General features: G+C 50.1%; 1 protein-coding gene across 1 annotated transcript in view; it reads right to left on the bottom strand.

Annotated features, from left to right (window-relative positions):
• TICRR (TOPBP1 interacting checkpoint and replication regulator) overlaps positions 1-18,098 on the bottom strand; it is a 30,601-nt gene extending 12,503 nt beyond the window's left edge. The window contains exons 1-14 of the mRNA XM_054577563.1: positions 17,427-18,098; positions 13,464-13,743; positions 12,284-12,522; positions 10,723-10,957; positions 9,513-9,642; positions 7,804-7,943; positions 6,793-7,008; positions 5,181-5,332; positions 4,267-4,367; positions 3,882-3,975; positions 3,707-3,786; positions 3,304-3,543; positions 2,665-2,761; positions 883-940 (exon numbers count right to left, since the gene is read on the bottom strand). Of these exons, the coding sequence (XP_054433538.1) occupies positions 883-940; positions 2,665-2,761; positions 3,304-3,543; positions 3,707-3,786; positions 3,882-3,975; positions 4,267-4,367; positions 5,181-5,332; positions 6,793-7,008; positions 7,804-7,943; positions 9,513-9,642; positions 10,723-10,957; positions 12,284-12,522; positions 13,464-13,743; positions 17,427-18,098 (2,734 nt within the window). The remainder of the gene's footprint in view (positions 1-882; positions 941-2,664; positions 2,762-3,303; positions 3,544-3,706; positions 3,787-3,881; positions 3,976-4,266; positions 4,368-5,180; positions 5,333-6,792; positions 7,009-7,803; positions 7,944-9,512; positions 9,643-10,722; positions 10,958-12,283; positions 12,523-13,463; positions 13,744-17,426) is intronic.
• Positions 18,099-21,883: the final 3,785 nt, after the last annotated feature.

Here is a 21,883-nt window from a genome sequence, read left to right as displayed (position 1 = left end):
AAATACTTGACGAAGTTGGCAAAACGGCACCTTAATCTTAAGATGGCCTAGTGACGACCACTCCAAGATTCACCTGTGGTAAATCGTCCTAAGAGTCAGTCACGGAAAGGAAGCCGAAGACAGTAGGGTCCACACACTGGAAGGAGCCCTCGCGGCTTCCCATCAGTGATGTAAACACTAACGTTGGGGACACCGATAACACCGAGTTTCACAAACTGTCCCTCCGTCTCCACATAGGAGGCCTTAGACTGTACGTGAAACTGGTTTATGGCCTGAGAGCCAACGTGGATTTGCTACTTTCTGTTTTCCTCAAGGTTTTGAAAGTTTAATTCATACAGAACATTTCAAAGCCTAGTAAAATAAACAGAGCCGTGGCTAATATTCACGCACAGCCCACATGGGGGGCTGCCCTCCCCTCTCCGCGTGCGCCTCGTCTACCCCAGCCCCCCGAGGCAGCTGCGGACACTGCAACGCTGCGGCCCCGCACGGCGGCGCGGGGCTTCATCTTCCAAATTTCTCTCAGTGTCTCAATGGCCTGTGTAGCTTTTGTTCTTCCTAAACTTAAGGTTCATCAGGGACCACGCAGTGCCTTTAGCCGCCACACTCAAAACGCCTCTCATCTAAACTGGCATCGGTGGCTTTTATTTTTCTGGCTTTCGTGATAATGGTGTTTAAAAAAAAAAAAAGATTTCAGGTCACTTATTTTGCGCAGTGCAGTAGCTGAGACCATGTGAATACTTTATTCTGCTAGCACATGCAGTCTGGACATATTTCATTAACTAGCAACTACACGAAACGATGCCGCTGCTTAAATACACACCATCCAAATGAATGTGTCGGTCTAGTCAATAAATAGGTGTCCCGAGGGAACAAAGCATATACCTTGTACCGTATTCTTCCCTGGGAGAGAAGGCTGCTGAAGACCAGGGCGAGAATTCTCCTGCAAGATGAGAAAGCCCAGTAAGAAGATAGGCACACAATTTAACTGGAAGAGACAAATCCCCCATGAAAGCCTTTGAGCCTTGTAGTTCTACAGAAAGGCGCAAAGTGCAAACAGATACGCACTCCAAGGACACTGCAGGCGGCAGCACAGCAATACAACATGGGGGGGCGCCCTAAACGCCACCCACAGAGGGGAACGGACGACGGTTCGCCCACACAGCACGCATATTAAAAGAGTTAGGCAGGTCTGTGAGGGTAGAGGAGGGAGACCTGTACACACCAACACAGGGAGAGGCCCGTCCACAAGGGGGAAAGGTAAAAATGCAGACCAAGTGCAGCGGGCGTGCCATTTGTGATGTGTGCGTGTGCCACGGGCACACACAGGCCAGGGCCGGGGGACACACACCACTGCCATCAGTGGTCACTTCTGAGGACTAATGCAGAAGGGACACTCTGTTAACTTTATATGATTTCAACTTTGTAATGATTTACACCTTTTTATAACTAAAAAAATACGGGAAAACCCACATAAGCTAATTACAGGACGGCTACAGTGTTAGGAGCTTCTCTGGGTTAAATCGCTATTAATCTGCTACTACAGCAGAGGATTCCAGAGTCTATAATCCAGGTGCATGTCAACAGTGGAACTGTTTTTACAGCTTTTTTTCTTTGATTTTCCACTTACGCCACTGCCGTAACTGAAAAATGAACTACCAGGCAGGGGGAGACATTGAACACACTGACATTCTTTAATAACCGGAACCAAATCCTGGCCCCAGAAAATCGAGTTTTAGAGAAGGGGGCCCTCTGGGCCAGCCTGTGCGTTTCTGGCGCAACGAGAACGCGCTCCCGCAGCGGGTCGCCGCGCAGCGACGGAGGACGGCGCGTTGTCAGCAGACGTGCATCTCGCCCACTCACATTGGTGAAGCTCCACCAAGAAAGGGAAGACCACTAACTCTTTAAAAGAAATCCCACCTCCGAGTCCAAAGGGCAGTTATAAACCTCGATAAACAGACTGCAAACCACCGCTGTGGTGATTAAGGCTTCCGAGGCTTGTTCTCCCAGAATTTTAACTCTTCTCAATAGTTGGCGCAGTTCAAAGGTTTCAACAGATTCTGTCTCCCTTCCTTCCTGAGCAACATATTAATTCTACTCAGTCAACAGACTCCACCTGGGTGTCTTTTCTTCTGCTCCCAACAAAAAAAAGCCCTTACACATGTCACAAAAACCAGTCGCCGTCGGGCTCCCTGCAGCACCCGCACCCCACCCACCCCCAGCAGTTTTTAAACTTGCTGTTGAAGGGAGACGCGCTCGCTGGACAGCGCTTTCTGGCGGGCGGCCAGCCAAAGCCCGGCTGCGACGACTCACTGCTTTCCACTGGCCTCTTGGCTTCTGTCGTGACGTTATGAGTGTTCTTACCTACATTACAGATTTTGAGTTACCTCAGTCGGTCCCAGCCGGGCTTGCTTTTTGGAATTTGTGTTACCTGCACCCACCACACTTTTGGGTGAAGGTTCGCCCTGAACACCCGACCGTTTCCGCAGGCCCTGGGCCTGGGCCACCGCTGCGCCCACTCACACAAACACCTGCCTTCGCCCCGCGCGCTCCAGGGCCCGCTTCTGGAACACAGCGACACTGCCGCGCCCTCGCGTCGCGAGTGGGACACACGCCGGAAGGAACGACTCTGCTGTCACCGCTTCCTGTCTCCTGGAAACCACTTACGTTTTTGGCGGATCTCTTGGACACTTTGGGAATTTCAATTTGTCGGCGATTCTGTGAGACCTCCGCAATGCTTTTATGTCTTCTCAGTGCATTTTTCCTTTTAAAAATAGAAAGAAACAGTCAATATGCTCCTGACAGAGTTTATAAGCAACTAAACTGGACTGGCACTGCAGTGTGATATAAAACACAACTGAAGTAAAGGTCAGCGACCTTGGTCTTGGCCCGGATTTATAGCAAAACAAATCAACCCCAGAATTTCCAAAAGTAACTACTGTAAACTCAGCTAGTTGTGAACAATGAAAAGCATCCAGGGAAACGTAAAAGGCAAGCTGGAGCCCGAAGCTTGTCTCCTGAAAGGCTCTCAGTCCCTGGAGAGCCCGTGGACAGCCAAGAAGGGCCCTGTAGCCATGTGACAAACAGTGTGTGCCCTGGGAGATACAGTGTCACAGGCTGCCGACACTCTCCGTAGCATCCAGGGCACGTACAGCAGGAACGCCAATGACTGGCACCTGTGACTCGGACATACGGGCAACAGGGAATTCAGTAAACTCTACACACACAGCAGCTGGACCGCGGTCCAGACACGCCCCTTGTCAGAGCTGTCGCAGTGCAAGGAGCTCCTGCCCCGTGGGCTCCCACCTTCTCTTCTTCGCCGATCGGGTCCGAAGCTCCTCCAGCTGGTCGGACTCAGTGCCGCCCGACGCCAACCTGTGAGCTCCTGACGGAAGAGGTGCAGAAGGAAGCGGTGATTTGCTCTCCTGCGTAATGGAGTCGTCACTGAAAAAGTCCGTCGGAAGGACGCCGGCCAGCCTCTGAGGGATCACAAAGCCCAGGCTGTCGTAAAGCTTCCCGAGTGTCTTTGGGATGGAGTCTGTGTACCTGCGGGAGAGGCTAGTTCAGCAGGGACAGTCTGTCCCCATGGCCCGTCGCCGCTCCCTCCCCTCGCCCAGCCTGAGAAGTGGTCCTCGTGCTAACTCTGAAGCAACCATAGGCAATTCTCGGGAAAACAGGCTTAAGTTAAGGTAGTGGTCCTCAAACTTACAAGCCCAGAATTTCTTCCAGAAACTTGGCCAGGTACGCCGAATCCTCAGTTAAACACACTGTGCGCAGCAAATCTGTCACCTGAAGGAGATTGGACAGAATGAGCACGTGCCTCTCTGCAGGGAAGCTGGGGGCAGCCATGGCATGTGGCCAGCAGCACCGAGCGGGACACTTGCCTCCTCCACCGCCTGCTCCATGTCATCCACGCTGGCGTGCGCCGACGGGCACTGCCGGCACAGCTCCAGGCGGAGGAACACCTGAAGCTGGCACCTGGAAGAGAGGAGGACTCGGTCACGCCTGCTTTGACTGCCACTCAGCGAGAAGCCCTTCCTGGGTTGTACATCCACGTTAACAAAAAACAACATAAAGGAGAACGGTTGCTGCTTCTAAGTAACGACAAGGTTATCAGGTAAATAGGTGACAAGCTGCATGTTAGATCAGGAAGAACGGACGACAAAAGCCCCTTCGACCAGTTTGCCATCTGTTTTAAATGGATGCAAGCAAGTTGCAGAGTTTTGTTTTGGAATAACGGTTCAAAAAGAAAAAAAAATAGTTACTTACTCTCTGACTCTGTCTTCTTTACCCAGGTTTTTCCCTATATTCTGTCTCAGACTTTTGCTAGTTTTTAAGAGGTTATTTTTCACTTGATTCAAGCAGTTCATCTGAAAACACAAAAGTATGACGGAGAAGAACGTTATATTCCTGTCCATTATTTCTGACTTCTCCACAGCCAGTAAAGGCCCTAAGAAGTGCAGTATATTCATTCCCTTTTCCCCCTTCTTTCGTTTGAATGAAAAACAGTGAAATGAATATTCTTCTTTTCAACCTTTCAAATAAACATGGTTAAAAAATAGTAAATATTTGGGCATGGATACAGCAAGCCTGCAGGTCTGAATTTTGTTGGTTCTTTTTTAAACTTTGCTAAAAGGAAGATTCCATGAGGTACTGACTGAGACGCCGGAGTACGTGAACAACTCTGTTCACTTAGGAGGGGCCTGGCTTCACTAGCCATGGACGGAAGCAGTAACGGGACCACAGCAGTGCCTTGCACTGCTCCCTGTGCGTGAGGCTCGTTTGAGAAGCTCTTCGCTAGTAGATGCCCAGCTCCCAGCACCGGGGGCCTGTGTGAGTGCACCCAGAGGGCGCGGGCATCAGCACCTGAAAAGGCGCCCTGGGTGACTCTGACATGTGGGCGGGATCACGAACCACTCACGGGCTTTATGCATGCAGCTCCAGGCGGTTCAGGTAAGGACAGAACTTTCACTAAAGGAGACGCACGCGACTGCCCGACCTGACCTGTCTCCTTGATTTCTGCCTGATGAGCTCACCACATCCCATTTCCGAGACCTGGAATCGTGCCCACTTCTGGGCTCACCTTATCACCTCTGAATCACGCCCTGCACAATGAACTCGTGAACCAAACCCAGCGCGAGGCAACGATTCCATTTATGGCGCACGTCATCGGGCTCCCTTACCTCCAAGTCCTGGGTGCCTTTGGACTTCAGGAACGCTTTAATGGTGGAGACCATGTTCTGAGCACAGGAATGCAACACGGCTTCTTCTGTGGCCACAGTCTTTTGGTAATTTTCATGTATGTAAGATTGTAGCTCCTCTTCAGTTTTAAAATCTTGGGGGAAAAACAAGTTAAATTGAGGACTTCCGGCCAAGATGGCTGAGTACGTAAAGACTGTGCTTGCCTCCTCCCACGACCACACCAAAATCACAATTATATTATAGAGCACGCTGGGCACCACCTGAGGACCAGCAGAACAGAAGTCCTATAACTAAGGGTGTAAAGAAGGCATGTCAAGACTGGTAGGAGGGGTGCAGGCATAGACTGGGCAGGTCCCACACTGAGGGATCTCTGGGCCGCAGAGGTTCCCCTGAGGAGTGAGGGGCCCCGACCAAGCCAGGGCTTCACTGCCGGGAAGACTAGCCCCCGCCCTGTCTGGCTGTGAAGATCAGTCTGTTGCATTGAGCAAGACAAAGCGCTGCTGTGGCCTGAGGCGTTGTTCTCTTAAAAGGCCAGGGCACAAACTCACTCGCAAATTTACCCCGCTGATGCTAGATTACAAAGATCAGAGCAGAAATAAACAACATAGAATCTAAAAAAAATATATAAAAGATTGATAAAACCAAGAGATGATTCTTTAAAAAGGATAAACAGAATGATAAACCTTTAGCCAGACTCATCAAGAAAAAAGGGAGCACCCAATAAACAAAATCAGAAATAAAAGGGGAGTGACAACTGACACCACAGAAACGCAAAGGATTATCAGGAAAAACTACAACTATATGCCAACAAGTTGGACAAACTGGAAGAAATGGATAAATTCCTAGAAACGTACAATTGTCCAAAGCTGAATGAGGAAGTAACAAAATCTGAGCAGACTGATAACTACTAACAAAATGGAATCAGTGACCAAAAAACTCCCAACAAACGCACGCCATGGACCAGATGACTTCACAGGTGACCTTCACCAAATTCAAAGACTTAACATCTCTCTTTCCTAAAATAGTCCAAAAAATTGAAGAGAGAAGGCTCCCAAATTCATTTTATGAGGTCAGCATTATCCTGATTCCAAAACTAGACAAAGTCAACTACAAAAAAAGAAAACAAAATTATAGGTTGATATATCCCTGATGAAAATAAATGTAAAAATCCTCAATAAAATATTAGCAAGTCGAACTCAGCAGTACATTAAAAGGATCACACACCATGCCAAGGCCGGCCTTCCCCGTGGTGACCCCCGTTTCGTCTTTACTCCCCAAATGAGCAAGCATTTTCTGTTGTGGACTCCTGGCTCTTACACATTAGCTTTAGTAGCTTATTATGTTTGATATAGGTATATATCATACATAATAGACATAGCATATATAATATATACCTGCTCATTGCTGTTTTTTATAGCCGGGCCATTAAGGAGAGGACAGTATCGTATTAACTTACTGGGCCCTAACGCGCAGGTGGGCCTGGGACAGATAATGAGTGTTTGCTAACTGACGGCTACGACTGAAACACGTAATAGGAGGGGACAGAAGGGGACACACGGCCTCCGACACCCAACGCTGCGGAAGTGGCGATACCTCTTGGTCTGGAGCTCCGCGCCCTTCCTCTGCCTTCCAGTTTGCCCGCCGCTCTCCCGCCGGCTGCCTTTTGGGCCCCCCTCTCCCCGGCGGCCTCTGGGCTGGCCTCTGGATGCAACTTCTGGGCCTTGACATTCAGCCTGGCCACATTCAGCATCTTTAGGGAGCGGCACATGGCGTTCATCTTCTGCCTCACTGGAGTGCAAGGGACTCCCCCTGCCGACGCATCAGGGGAAGGAAAGTTAAATGAATTCTACCCCCGGGGAACCAACCCCTACTTCAGTTACCTCCCCGCTAAAGAAAATCTCCCCCCCAAAAACACTACTTTAAGTCTGCACCAAGAGCTACTTTCCCCACTTCACGAGGCAGTAACTTTTCCCGGAAGCTTCCGCTAAAGAACAAATTATATGCATGATGTACACAGCAGTATTATTTATAATGAGAAAAGTAACAATGTAAAATGTTCAACAAGCAGAAGAATTTGGTAAGTTTCATTAAGCAATGAGGTGGAATACTAACTGAAAAGGCAATGAAATAATTTAAGTGGCACACAAAGTTGTATTTAAATGTTATAATTAAAAATGAAAATTGCTCACCCTGACCGGCGTGGCTCGCTGGGTCGGGCATTGTCCCTACAGAGCACAAGGTCACCCCTTCGATTCCTTGTTGGGGAACGTGCCTGGGTTGTGGGCCAGGTCCCCAGGTGGGGGTGCAAGAGAGGCAACCAATTGATGTTTTGCTCTCTTTTTCTCCCTCCCTTCCCCTCTCTCAAAAAGTAAATAAATAGAATCTGCAAGCAAGCAAGCAAATAAGTAAATGGTTTACTCACCAAGAAGGTAGAATTGCGGCTGATTTTTAAATCGCTATTTTACTACTGTAATTGTTCCCAAATTTGAAATACAAGAACTTGCTTATTCAGTTACCATTTCAACCTCATTTTAGGGAATCTCCATCATTTAAAACATTCAATGTCAAAAAAGACTGCCCAGACACCCCTTCGTGTGCACGCACGTTTCTTTCTGCCATCCTCCGGGTTAGGCACAGCGGATTCTTCGCGAGACTTCCTCAGGTAGAGCTCGGACAGGCGCCGCGTGAGGTCACCGTCGGCCTTGGAGGGCTCCTCCCGCCTGCAGGAGGCGGCCTGCAGCAAGCTGTGAACACGGCGGGCTGTTGAGCACAGAGCCGAAGTCCTGCTCTACGGACGCACCAACAACAGCTTTTTACAGGCTAATCAAAAGATGCCCCCACCAGACGCCTTCGAAAGTATACTCTCAGGAGGAAAAAGGTTCCTTTGCTCACTTAGGACTTGAACAAACTCAGGGGCAGAAGCTGCCTGTTCCCAGAACCAGTCATCATCACCCACAGTATTGATTTTTATTAATAAGACCTTTGTGTCCTAGGGGACAGGCCGAATTATGGTGGCCACTTCACTCCCTGGGCCCCCGTTCCGTCCCGCTGGCCTCCCCATCGTCGGTCCTCACACCCACACCACGTGGCCGTCTGCACTCCTGCTTGCGGTGAATTTTCACCTCATGGGGACAGACATGCCTGTTTTGTCCTTAGCCCTGCTGAGCTGTGCCGTGCCCACGAATCAGAGGACTCATTACTATGAAGGTGTCAGTTCTTCCCAAAGTGACCTACAGACTCCACGCACTCAACCAAAAATCCTAGCAGGCTGCCCGGTGGAAATGAACAGGCTGAATCTAAAATGTACATAGAAATGCAAAAGATCTAGAATAGCCAAACCAATTATTGGGGTGTGGGGGGCAGGGAACAAAGCTGAGGGGACTTAGACCACCTGATTTCAGGACTCAAGACGAAGGGATGCTAACATAGTTCCCGTGCCCAGACAGGCCTGCAAAGTGGCGGTCACCTGACTTCGACCAACGGGCCACAGTAATCCAATGAGAAAAAGGGTGTCTTTTAACAAAGGAGTGGTAACAGCTAGATGGCTGTGTGGGAAAAATAAACCTTGACTACTTCAATAATATCTGAGTCTCTGCTATGTCTTTCCCATTTCTAACACTGTTTATTTACGTTTGATTGCTCCATCTTGCAACTGCTCCATCCTGCTATGGATCACTCCATTTGGCTTCTCAAAGAATCATCTTCTGTCTCTGTTGATTTCTATTGTTTGTTTTCTGCTTCAATCATTTTGATTCTTATCTTTACTATTGCCTGCCTTCTTTATTTCTTAGGTTTACTCTCGTATTACTTTCTGCTGGACATCTAGCTAATTCATTCTTAATTTTTCTTCTTTAAAAGACAGCGTAAGTCTGCAAATTTCCTTTCAAGTATAAACTTAGCTGCATTATACAAGTTTGGTATTTTTCATTTGTAGAGATGTCATACTAAATGTTTTGTCACATCCATAACATGAGAGAACCTTTTATTCCTGTAATTGTTTCCAAGTTTTGTAAGGTGGTAAAATACACATAGCATATCATCTTCTCCACTTTTAAGCGCACCGTTCACCGGTATTCAGTATATTCATAACATTGTGGTACCATCACTGCCATGTGTCTCCAGAACTCTCCTCATCTTGTAACATTGAAATTGTATACCCATTAAACAATACTCTCCTTTTGTAATTAGTTTTTAATATTACTGAACTCTACTCATAAAACGTGGGCTGTACACACACACACACACACACACACACAAACCAACCCAACTCCAATTGTAATTATCAATACCCAGAAAAATAGAAAACGTTTTACCAGAATGACTCCATCAAGCTGGAACTGGCGCCGCTCAGGTTGGAGCAGGGAAACCAACGCTCAGCCACGGCAGGCGTCCAGGGCGCCGTACGGCCAAGTTCCTGCTGGGCCCACTCTGGACCGGGAGGCGCTGCAGGGACCGGAGCAGAGATGGGAGGAAGAGAAGCGTGAGAACCAAAGAGGAGATCCCCGCCCTGACTCCCACTGGGGACCCACCGCCTTCTCCCCAGGGACATACAAAGCGACATTAACTACATTCCTCTGCACCAGCCCCGACGGGCCTGTGTCTACATATACCGCTACGCGGAAAGCGAGCACACGCAGCAGACACGCGGGGCCCACGGCCTCTGTCAGGAACGCCCTCTCCCTATGCTTCCTTGAAGCCTGGGCTCAAATACTGCCTTTTTTCAGCAAGGCCTGTTAAGATTACACCCCCTCCAGCCCTGGCTGGTGTGGCTCAGTGGATTACGCACAGGCTTGCGAAATGGGTGGCCACCAGTTCGATTCCAGGGTCAGGGCACATACCTGGGCTGTGGGCCAGGCCCCCTGTAGGGGGTGTGCAAGAGGCAACCACACTCTCTCTCTCTCCTCCCCTTTCCCTCTCAAAAAATAAAAATCTTTTAAAATAAAATTGAACCTCCTCCAACCCCTCCTTCACGTGCCCATTCCCTTTTTCCTGTTTATTATACAGGACTTATCGCTTTCAAATACACCATATAATCCCCTGATGTATTTATTGTCTTGTCCCACCCAACAAATGGTAAATGCCATGAGAATAGAGACCTTTGTCTATTTTGTTCACTGTTGTATTCCCAGTACCTAGAACCGTGTCTGACACACAGCAGGCAGGCACTAAATCTGTTGAATAAACAGAATATCAAAATAATTTTTATTTTTATTTACGTAGCGTAAATAGCAAAGCCACCAGCTGGAAGGTAGACAGAATCCCAACAGTTTTACATGTGGTCTTTATTAAATACGTTAACAAATCAGGTTTCCTATTATGCCCTTGATTTAAATCTGGTCTCGGGTGCTTCAGGACTTCTGTATGCAAAGATGACTTAAACTGCCTGAAGTGCCAGTTTGCTTTCACCTCTTTCATAATAAGATAACGGAGTTCTACTAAGAGCACAGTGGAGACAGCCCTCCTGATGTGGAAGTGGCTGCAAACCAGTGCCCTGGGCACGCTGGTTATTGGTTCAGAACTAACCAGAGGCAACAGGATCTCCCAGTAAGTCGCGAATCTGATGCAATGCAACATCCACAACAGCGGGGAAGAGGGACGCTGTGTCCTGGAGGTTCTCTGCCACGACTGCCGGGAGAAGGTGCCTCTGAAATCCAGCCTCCTCTGCACGGAACACAGTGAGGACCATAGCGCTGGCAGAGAAGGGGCCCAGGACTCCGGTGACGGGGGGCCAGCCGTCCCCGGGGTCGACACTGGCAACCTACACAGGAAGTTCCGGTTAGCCGGGAACACTGCTGACAGATGCATAAAGATCGTAGCTTAGGAAAAGAAACAGTAGGCCCCTCCCAGTGATTGCTAGTACAAAGAACTAGAGTACAGATTGCGCTTAAGGGTATTAGTGCTAGAAGTGAACTTAGAGATCACATAACGCTAACGGCTCAGTAGCCGGGGGCCCCCAGGAGTACGCACAGAGCGTGCACCGTGTGCTCATGATGACGCGCCGTACCCTCTCAGCCATCCAGGCAACGGTGATGCCACCCCCACTTCACTGAGGAGGGGCTGGAGCTGAGGAATAAGTGACCGTTGAAGGTCACCCGGTCGGTGAGGGGCAGAAGCCCAGTGTGTATGAATCCCAAGCCCATGCTTAACTACAGGCTTTGAAAAAATGAGACGTAATTTTTTACACAGCAGTAATAAATACATGTTGTGGCCCCCCTTCTCCATGGGGGAGGGGTTCCAAGCCCCCCAGTGGGTGCCTGAAGCTGCGCAGCACCACGCGCTCCGTGTACACGGTTTTTTCCTAGACACGCATACCTATGATACCGTTTAACTTATAAACTAGGCACGATAAGAAGTTAACAACAACCAACATTAAAATAGTACAATCTTAATATACTGTCATAAAACTGACGTGAACGGGGGTTGTCTCCCTCAGAACACCTCCCTATACGGCCCTCGCCTGTTCCCCTGAAGGAAGCACCGCCAGCCTCTCTGAACTGCCGGCATCACTAGCCTTACGCTTTGGGGCCACGACTAAGTGACACAAGGGCCACGGAACACAAGTGTTGTGACACCGAGAAGCCACTCCGTTAACTGACACGGCCACTGAGCTAATGGGTGGGGCGTGTGCACAGTGTAGTGACGCCGGACAGAGGGAGGATCCCCATCCCGGGCAGGACTGCGCAAGAGTTCACCACATTATTCAGAAAAGCTTGCAATTGAAAACTTACTTCTGGAATTTTCCATGTACTATTTCAGACTGCATTTGACCGTGGAAAGTGAAACCGCAGATTGGGGGGTGGGGCGCGCTACGGACCCATCACTTTACCACCCTGGTACCATCATGGCATTCGGCCCACAGGCTTTTTTCTTACGTGAATATAATGTAACTTCATGGGATCCAAGGCACATGGAATTTTATAAACTGTTTATCAATGAGCATCGTCACAATGCTATGATGTAGACAATATTATTTACAGAAGCAACACCTGTGTCGCCGAGGCTGCATTGTGCAGGGAAGTCCTTGGCACTTCACTTTACCAGTGTGTCCCTGGGCAGAACAGCCGAGTACAGGGAAGGGACCTACCAGGTGTAACTCTTCGGCACTCAGCCTGTTCACCAGCTGCCCAAACAGCGCCTTTTGGGTTGATGTGCTCTCCGCCGGACTTTGGAGCAGCCAGCTCTCGGAGCCCACAGCGTCGCTCATCGGCAGAGACCACTGGGCGGCTGTGCCTGTCACAAAAATCCTGGCTGGTTTCTGAAAATGTCTCTGATGCATGGTCAGGGGCTCCAGGGCAACTGCACATGGTTCTTGAACCCCTTTGCCTGTTAGAAACAAAGAATATCTAATGCAATAAACAACATTCTGTTGTAATAAATAGTTACTAATAATAGATTTAATAGTAAGAAGAAAGAAGCCAGATTGTCAGGTGAGGTACTAGTATTGCCACTTAGTTCCCACTCAGCCCTCATTCTGGTGCCAACAGCAAGTTCATGGAGCTCCCGCGGGAAGAGCGGGCCATGAGCGGAGGCACAAGGGCAAGGTCTGACGTCAGAACTCCTCGGTAATTGTGACTCAGAAATAAATAGTTAAGCAATAATCGCTACTTACAAAAAATAAGACATCGCTTCTTAAATCCACACAATACAGTGCATAGCCTGTCTTAGGGGGCAATTAAATTCTAAACATGAAACTGCTTACACGGAACTACTCTCAAAATTTCCTTAAACTGCACATACTGTATACCACAGTTTTGTTCATGTCTCTATGTAGTATTATTTCTGTGTGAATACACAATGATTCAAAAATGAGCTTCACTATATAGTGAATAAAGCAAATTTAGGCGGAGTCCAGCCTGCTGGCACTTCCTGGTCACAAGCACCACTTGCAGCTTTTTTGACTAGCTTCTTATCAATTATGGTCTCTCCGAGGTGTTGATTTATCCGTCTCTTCTTTGAGGCAAGGGAAGCTTACCACCCATCTGCCTGGGCACCTGGACAATACTGTCTTTCTCTGCAAGCAGTTGAGAAACTCTTCGAAATCACTCACTCATTCTTTTCATACTTGGGCTGGCGGCTGCGCAGTGCCAGAGCGCCATCCGTTCCCGTGGTACCTCCTTTCCGCTGGGGCGTATTTTAATCACAAGCACTCTTTGAGTGCCTGGGCTGCCGGAAATTCTAAAGCAGTTGAAAGCATGGACCTGCCTTGAAGAAATGGATACACAGTAACTGAGACTAAAACACCCGAAAAATCATTATTTGCTTACCTTCAACAGGGAGAAATAACGTTCCTTTCGTCCGTGGAAATGAGGCTTCGTACTCAGGAGAATTGTAGAGCAAACAGTGTAAAGTAGAATCAGTTGGCAGAGTGGAAATCCAGGAAGAGAGGCGAGGTTCCCTTGACAGCTGCTTCTCGCCACCAAGCAGAGTGTCCCCAGCTTTCGTACCATCCTGGCTCCAAGTTTCCGAAGGCAAGACAGCGCCTCCTACACGGTCGAGCAGCTCACATACAGTCCAGTACCCGAGGTGGTCTGGGGACTCCCACAACTAAAACGAAATTATGAAGAACCTCAAGTTATTCTAAAGTAGACATTCAGAAATGAAGCTAAGGGAAATCAGGGAGAAAGTAAAGTTGATTTCTACACTCAAGGATCAAAAGACAAAATCAATGTATTTGTTGAACCAAGCACAACTAGTGGCCCGCATCCTATTACGGTGCAGCCCAAGAGTATGACGACTACACAATACGCCTTCAAGAAAGAGTCCATCTGGGGAAAATACGACTTCAGTTCTATTTCCTGTCAAGAAACAGAAGGCATGCGAATCACTAGGGGCTCCATCATAAAATGTTAAGAGTCAGGAGGAATACAAAACCGTGATACGTCAGTGAAAGAATCCTGGCCCATGCAACCTAAGTGGGCAGGGACCATGGGAGGAAGGCGCGCCTCACCACCTCGCCCTCCCCACAGGGGCGGCCGGCCCCCCAGCAGGCCTCAGTTCCAGCTTAAAGCTCTCATCACCTCCATATGAAATCCATGCCTGGCCTCTCACATTTCCCCACGCTGGCCCAAGAAGTATTCACCTATCTGGCGCGTGCTGCTTCTCGAGAAGCTTCCAAGGCTTCCCATGGCCTCCGCTCTGCAGGAATTCCAGCACAGCCGCAAAGCCCTTCACGCCCGAACCCTGAACCTTTCCAAACACATTTTTCTCTTCCACATGCATCCCTACCTTCTGGGCGCATAGGACCATTTGCGGCTTCCTGAACACACCGTATTTTATAATGCTTCCACGTTCCCGCTGATTCTGTTTCCTGTCCCTTCTCCTTCCTTGTTTACCCGCTGGAGGTTAATTAGAGTATCCAGCTCGAACCCTGCTTTCTCTGTAAAGGCCATTCCTTATGCCTTCACACACAGCCAACTCTTCATTCAACAAACAGCAGCCTTTATGTACCGTGAACTAGCAAGGCATATTCTCGGTCTTCTAGAATCTTAAAGTTGGGGGCGAGAGTGAGTAAAACAGCAATAACAGAATATTTCACTCAGCATCACAATATCACATGACAATATTCAGGAACTGCGGGAACAGGAAGGAGGAGCATCTACCCTAGAAAACGATCATCGCGCTGGGTTCCTACTCCACAGGTACCCACGACTGGAGACCATAAATTGCTAGGTCATTGTCGAACTTCCCGCAATATGACATTCACGCTCAGAGCGGGCATAAGAGCGCCGCAGATCAAAGCAAGACAATGAGAGACGAGTCTAAGAACCCAGGGCCAGGGCTATCTTGGATTGAGCTTTTAAAACGAGGGTTGTGCCCTGACCAGTGTGGCTCAGGGGGCTGGGTGTCGTCTCGCAAAGCAAAAGGTCGCCAGTTCCATTCCTGGTCAGGGCACATGCTCCGGTTGTGGGTTCAGTCCCCAGTTGGGGTGTGCGAGAGGCACCTGGTCCATGTTTCTATCTCATATCAATGTTTCTCTACCTCTCTTTCTCCCTCCCCTCCCATCTCTCTAAAACTAAATAAAATCTTTAAACAAATAAAAAAATAAAAGAGGCTTATGACCCTCTGATGATCCTGGATGTGTCCTATGATGGATCAACTGTGTGGTTTATAGTCAACATTAAACAAACACACACAAAAACAAACCAAAAACCCACAAATAGAAAAAAATCAGAGCACCATAGAAAATACCACACGCAGTGAAGAAAAAGGATGTACTGTGAAACTTTGGTTTCAGGTACGCATACCAGTTTAGAAAATGCTGTAAGAGATTAATCAGTCAATTAGTTTTTGCTGTCCCCAGCCATGTGTCCATGCCTGCTCTCACTGCTATAGGGGAGAATGGCTTGCAAGTTCAGCTACCATAGATCCTGGCTAGGGTTTTCTGCCAGAGGGAAACAAAAAATGTGTTGAAATTGTTTTTTTGCTGATCTTCTGGCTGAAACAAACAAACAAAAAACCAACATAAGCAGTATATAAAGTATGGTTAAATTTTCCATTTTTATGCATATGATAGGGCAAGTGACTGTCATTTCCTAGTGGTTGGTAGTTTCAAATTTGGGGATTTATAACTATCTAAGATATGAGCTCCCAGAAAGCAGGGACCACATCCGTCTGGCTGACCAGTGCGCCCAGCAGGCGTGTGGGAAGTATGTATCGAGTGCATCAGAAGCATGAAGTCAGAAATGCTTGGGGTCTCCTGTGCTGTGTCCTCGTGAGAGAGCTATGCATGTGGCCCCCTCCCCCATCTGGAGTCCGGGCTGTGCCTCCCGGGGTCCGTCTTCCCAGACCGAGCTCTGCAGGAGAGGCCCTGCATTTTCTCTTCTTCCCTCTCCTCCCGGGGTGGCGAGCTCCCCAAGGACAGAGCTGAAGGCTCCCTTTTGCCTCCACAGTGTGGATGGCCAGAGGCTTTTGAACAAGACAAGACAGATCATCACAAAGAAAATTTTTTTTTTCCAGAAAAGCTTAAGATTACTTGGCAGGCATTTTTGGGGGGAAAACCACCGAACAGATGTGAGAAGCCTCGGAAAAGACCCGTCCCATCAGATGGTGGAATATCAGAACTGGAAGGGACCTTTAAAAACATCCTGTCACCGACAGCCAACATTGCTTTACCCAGCAAAGCTATCATTTAGAATCGAAGGGCAGGTAAAAAGCTCCCCAGACAAAAAGGAACTAAAGGAGGTCATCATCACCAAACCACTATTATAGGAATTGTTAAAGGGCCTTATTTAACAAAGAGATCAAAAGTATGAATAAAATGATAAAAAAAAATGCATCTATCAACAATTGAATCTAAAAAAACAAACTCAGCAAACAAGAACAGAGACAGAACCGTGGGTACAGAAGGCGTTTTGATGCCTGGCAGACGGGAGGGGGCCGTGGGAGAGCCTGAGGGGTGAAGTACACACGGGTGGTTACAGAAGGGGGGGGGTGTCTGTCGAGTACAGGATGGGAAATGGAGCAGCCAAAGACCTGACAGCGAGACCCGCGGCCCTGAACCATGGTGGGGGGCCTGCCTGAGAGTGGGGGGGGGGGTGCTGGGTGAAGGAGGGCAAAGGGGGGGGATCAGGACAACTGTAATAGCATAATCAACGAAATATAAATTAAAAAAGAAAAGATTCAGAATTTAAAAACAAACAACGACCCTGTCAACCTAGTTATGGTGATACTATTCCGAAAAGAAAGCGAGAACGGGGAGGGCAGACGGTCCTGGGGGCGAGCTCCCCGTTGTCCTCGCCTGGCGCGTCGCGAGGCTCCCGGCTAAGGTCAGCGGGCATCGGGACCAGCTGCAGCTACTAACGACCCTGCCCGGCGCTGACCAGTCAGTGGAGACCAGCCCCCTGAAAGGAGACACCTGGGAAGGAGGAACAGTCTACTGATCGCCCACCCCGCGGACGTCCCCTGAGTCCCCGGGACAGGGCCCGGCCGCCCCGCTCCCCCTCGCCCGCCCCAGGGGCCCGCCCGCCTTCCCCCCCTCCAACCACGCTACCTTCCCCCTTCCCTCTCCTAAGCTCCAAGCGCCCCTTCTTTTGCCCCCGCAACTTGTTCCCTGAGCCCCTGTCTTCTTTCTCTAATAGTGTCAGTCTTGGCACTGAATTCTTAGCGGGACCGAGGTCCGGTCCGCGTCCGCGCTGCCAGCACTTAGACGGAGCGGGTAGCGAGGGGTTACCTCTTTCACGGTCGAGTCTGCGTAACCAAGCGACCACCGCGCACGACAGCTGACCTACCTGCGACCTCTCGGTGGTGTCCACCCAGTACAAGGTGACTTTCCGGGCGCTCATGACTTCCTGGACCCTCTTGGGCAGCAGCTTCTCCATCACCTGCTTAGCGGTGGGCGGCGGGCCCTCGGCCTGGGCCTGGGCCTCGCAGCCGGACACGAACCGCAGCAGCTCCCTCTGCGAGTGCGGACAGGGCGCCAGCAGGAAGACGGCGTTCCCAAAGCCCCCGAGCGCGGTCCCGGCCTCCCTGGCCTCGCTCTCCACGTCCAGCAGCCGCCTGCCGCTGCTGCGCAGCACCGGCTTGGTGGGCGACGTGATCTCGGGCCGGTCCCACTGGTAGTCCAGCAGCGTCTCCATCAGGGCGCTGTGCGTGTGGGTGGCCCTGGGCGCCGGGCCGGGCAGGGGGGCCCCGGGGGCGCCGTCCCCGAGCCGGGCCTCCAGCTCCTCCTCGAAGTCCTCCCAGGAGCGGGCCCCCAGCTCGCGGAAGTCGGACACGCGGGGGGGCCGGCTCCGCGCCCCCAGAGAGTCAAAGAACCGGAAGGCCCAGCGGACCCTGGCCAGGCCGAATCGGCAGCTGAGGTAGATGAGGAGGCGCAGGGCGGCCCGCCGGGCCGGGCTGTGGCCGGCGGCGCCGCCGCCCGCCGTATCCAGCAACAGCATTACGTTGTGACAACAGGCCATGTCGGCTGCGCCGCCGCCCGAGCGCCCGGGCTCTTCCCAGGAATCCTGCTTCAGGGAACCACCGCCATTCACCTCTCTTCGCTATCTTGGTCAAAAGGCTCCCGCGCTCTCCAGGAAATACTACCATTGGCGGAGCCAGCTTACAAATTCAGCTCCTATTGGCCCTTTCCCTTACGTAATTTACGTATGCGACTGTCTTTCTTGGCGTCGATTGGGAGGGCTTGGGGTAAAACCTCTGCTTCATTGGTGGAGGGCATGCCTGTAGGCGGGGCTCTGTGTTCCGGGAAACACTTAACGTTGATTGGCCTAGGCCTTCGTTTTAAAATTTAAAGAGGTGGTGCTAGGGCCGCGTCCGTAAGTTTCCCTTCGAGGAAGCAGACTGCGTTTGGGCGATAGTGCGCAGGTGCCACTGCAGACCTCGAGGGCAGGATCCCCAACCTGAGGCCGCGGGCCGGTACCGATCCAGGCCTGTTAAGAACCGGCCACACGGCAGGAGGTGAGCTGAAATGGAATGCGCCTGAATCATCCTAAAAACCATCGCTCCACCTCGCAGTGGAAAAATTGTCTTCCATGAAACCACTCCCTGGTGCCAAAAAGGCTGGGGACCGCTCCTCTAGGAGATGTTTACTAAGTCCTTGAAAACAGCACCGGGCAGGAATTTGAGATGGTTTGAATCCAACTGGGTTGAAGCCATCCTAGACCTTCTACGGAGTAGAATCCAATGCGAAGACTTTAATTTTCTGTAGTTTATTAAAAATTTAAAGTTCACTCCTTTTGCCCCAGTAACTTATAGGAGTTTCTTTGAAGGTAAACATCCAAATAAAAGATGTATGTACATCATAGAGTTTTTTTTAATTTGAGGAAACTTGGAAACGGCTCAAATGGGAATGATTAAGGTATGGTACCCAAGGGAAAGGAATGTCATGTGCTTTTTTAAAATAATATTTTTATATGTACTGTTAATTTTTTTTTTAAAAAAAAAAAAGACTGCTAACAGCACATACAGTGACATCTCTAAATTTTCTACTCGTATGTCTATTTCTAAACTGTTAAGCTAATACTGTGCATGAAACTTGTCTGTGATTGTCCCTGGGTGGTGAGATTATGGTCATTTTTTTTAAGTTTTACATTTTCTAAGTTTTCTACATTCTGTATTTCTATATTACTTTTACAGTATGTGCATGGGGTGGGGGATATTCTTAATGAATAAAAAGAATCCTCAGTTGTAGGAAAGGTGGTGACCCTGAGTGGAGCAGTACCTATTGCTGGTTGTAACGGCAAAGGTGAACTTAAACTCTTGCTCGGACTGGCTGCCTTTCCGTCCAATGCTGAGTCTCTGAGCCAATGGGTTTAAGAAAGACCATCAGATCATGTGGTCTTTGTACACTGTCCAAATCGTGCCCTCCTGCCTGACTGGCCTCTAGAGCCACTCACATGCCCAGCACCCTAAAGGTGCTGTGTAAACTTTGAGAGTTTGTTTCATTTTCTAAACTGTGAGTTCTGAGATGGCAAGAACTGTGTTTTGTCCGTCTTTGTATCCTTAGTGACTAGCATAGTAGCAATAAGTTATTTTTTTAAAATTCCATTGTCTTAACGTTATCAAGCCATTTCCTTCCCAGGACTTTGGGACTTTGTGCAGGTACAGATAGGTCACCACCAGAGGGCAGTAGCAGCCTCCCTTCACGGAAGGGCTCTCGGGTGCCAACCTGTCCCACTCCACAGTGAAACTTCCCTAGAACTGCTTGTCCTTAGTTTAGGTGAGAAAAGCAGAGGTTTGGGAACTTATTATAGTTGGGCCTCCCACGGGGACAAGAAGTCCTTGGGGTGGCTGACAAGGCTGCACCTGGGGCCCACGGGTCCCATTCTTTGGGGGAAGGATGCTCCCCCCTCTCCCCAGTAAAGCAAAGCGAAGATACTTATTTCCAGCACCTACTAGGACAGTCATGATTCCGTGCACTCCTCACAGTAGTTCTGCAAGTCAGGCACTATATCCTTTCCTTTACAGATGGGGAAACTGAGGCTCAGAGGGCCTCTCGCAGCTAGTAAGAGGGAGCGCTAAGCTCTGCACTGCGTCTCCCAAATGCGGTGGGGACAGGCAGCCTCCTCCCTGTGACGGAGCAGAATGAAGGACGTCCTTGGGCAACGGAGGGCCAGGCCAGGCCAAGCCAGCGCCACTCCCCGCCAGCCTCTGAGGCCTGAGTGCGCACCCTGACTTTCCTGGTGTGCCGCAGAATTGTAGTGCTTACTTTAAGCGTGCCAAGAGATTTTTTTTTGAAAAGTTGAAAATCGTTGTACTAGAGCAATGAGGGAAATAATGAAATCATAATAGCGTCCCTCCTGGGGAACTTACTTTTTACATTATACTCTGTCGCTTCAAATATTTCCTTTAACCTTTCCAGGGTTGTTTTTCTCCCTGTGTTTGTCTGTCTACAATGAGGAGGCTGGACTAGACCAGTAGTACTTAGCCCCGGTTAAGCACCTGGAAACTTGAAATAATACCCAAAGCTGGCCCCGCCCCCAAAGATTCTCACTGAACTGGATGGAAGGGGGCTCCCACGTGAGTCACCTCTCTCCTGCTCTAGGACTCTGGTTTCTGTTTGAGCAGGACTGTGACAATGAAGATGTCCTTCCCCTTTGAAAAAGCAGCTGAGGCATCTGGGCAACTCCAGTTCTAGCTGGACAAGGAGCCTTGCGGTCTCAGGTTGGGAAATGTTTACTGACACAAAGAATGTGTGTCCTTGGTGGTTCTGGGTAAGGGGTGGGTCTTTTGGGGACACTGTCTCTCCTCCACGGCAGCCGTTTGCCCAAGGACTCGATACCACACTGTTACGTGGTGGTCCCTGGGAGGAGCTGTCCATCTGTGGCAGTATTTCTGGGCACAAAGAGACCAGGGTGGCCTCTCCACCCTCCTGGGAACTGCCAGCTTGCCTAGCTTCCTCCGTCCGACCGCAGTGATTCGTGGAATGCCGCTACAGAGAAATGAGCAGAAAGAAAACCAGGTTTATCTCACACTTCCTGCGAGTCGGCCGTGGCACTCGGAGCATTCACATTTAACCTCCCCCAAACCTTCCTGGGTATAGCTTCGTTACCCTCGTTGTTACAGCTCGGAGAGGTTCAGTTGCTGGACATCACACAGCTGATGGAGCGAGCCCTCTGCTTTCTGCGGGGAGAAGGTTGTGGTTTAGCGATGGAGACCGAAATGTCAGGGTAGGGCTGGGGCGGGGGGGGGCTTGCCTCACCCCTGCCCCGTCATCCCACCAACCCCTGCTAGCTTGTGTCCCAGCCCCACTCTGCCCCCACCAGCGGCGCTCCCTGAAACATGTCCAGGGCCAGAGCAACCTCACCGCCCAAGGAGCTGGCCTCCCTTTTCTGGCTGAGAGCCAAGCTGGGGGCCAGAGCCAGTGAGGCGTGGCCCGGGCCTGCCTTATCAGGACTGCGCGGAGCCCGGAAACCCCTCGCCTCGGCCCGTGGAGATGGTCCGGAACGCTGGGTCCATTCACTGCCGTGGGAACCCAAGGACGAAAGGAAGGTCCCCTGGGAGTCAGCCCAGGCTCCTTGAGGGAGCCCATCCGGGGATGGAGCTAAGGCAGACGGGGGCCCTGTCCACTCCGCACGGCTGAAACTCCTGATAAAGTCAAACTCCTCCTCTGAAGCCAGTTGTGCTGCAAAGAACCTGGTTCTGCCACATGGGCTGGGGCAGTGCTGCCCTACGACCAGCAAGCACGTCCATCTGCCCAAGCGGGAGCAGCCTCGCTTTGGAGGAAGGGGCTCCAATTCCCCTCACC

Source organism: Pteronotus mesoamericanus, unplaced genomic scaffold (genome assembly GCF_021234165.1).
Source record: "Pteronotus mesoamericanus isolate MK-2021 breed Mesoamerican mustached bat unplaced genomic scaffold, CSHL_Meso_final contig_438, whole genome shotgun sequence".
NCBI lineage: Eukaryota > Metazoa > Chordata > Mammalia > Chiroptera > Mormoopidae > Pteronotus > Pteronotus mesoamericanus.
This window is presented reverse-complemented; position numbering and strand designations above follow the sequence as displayed.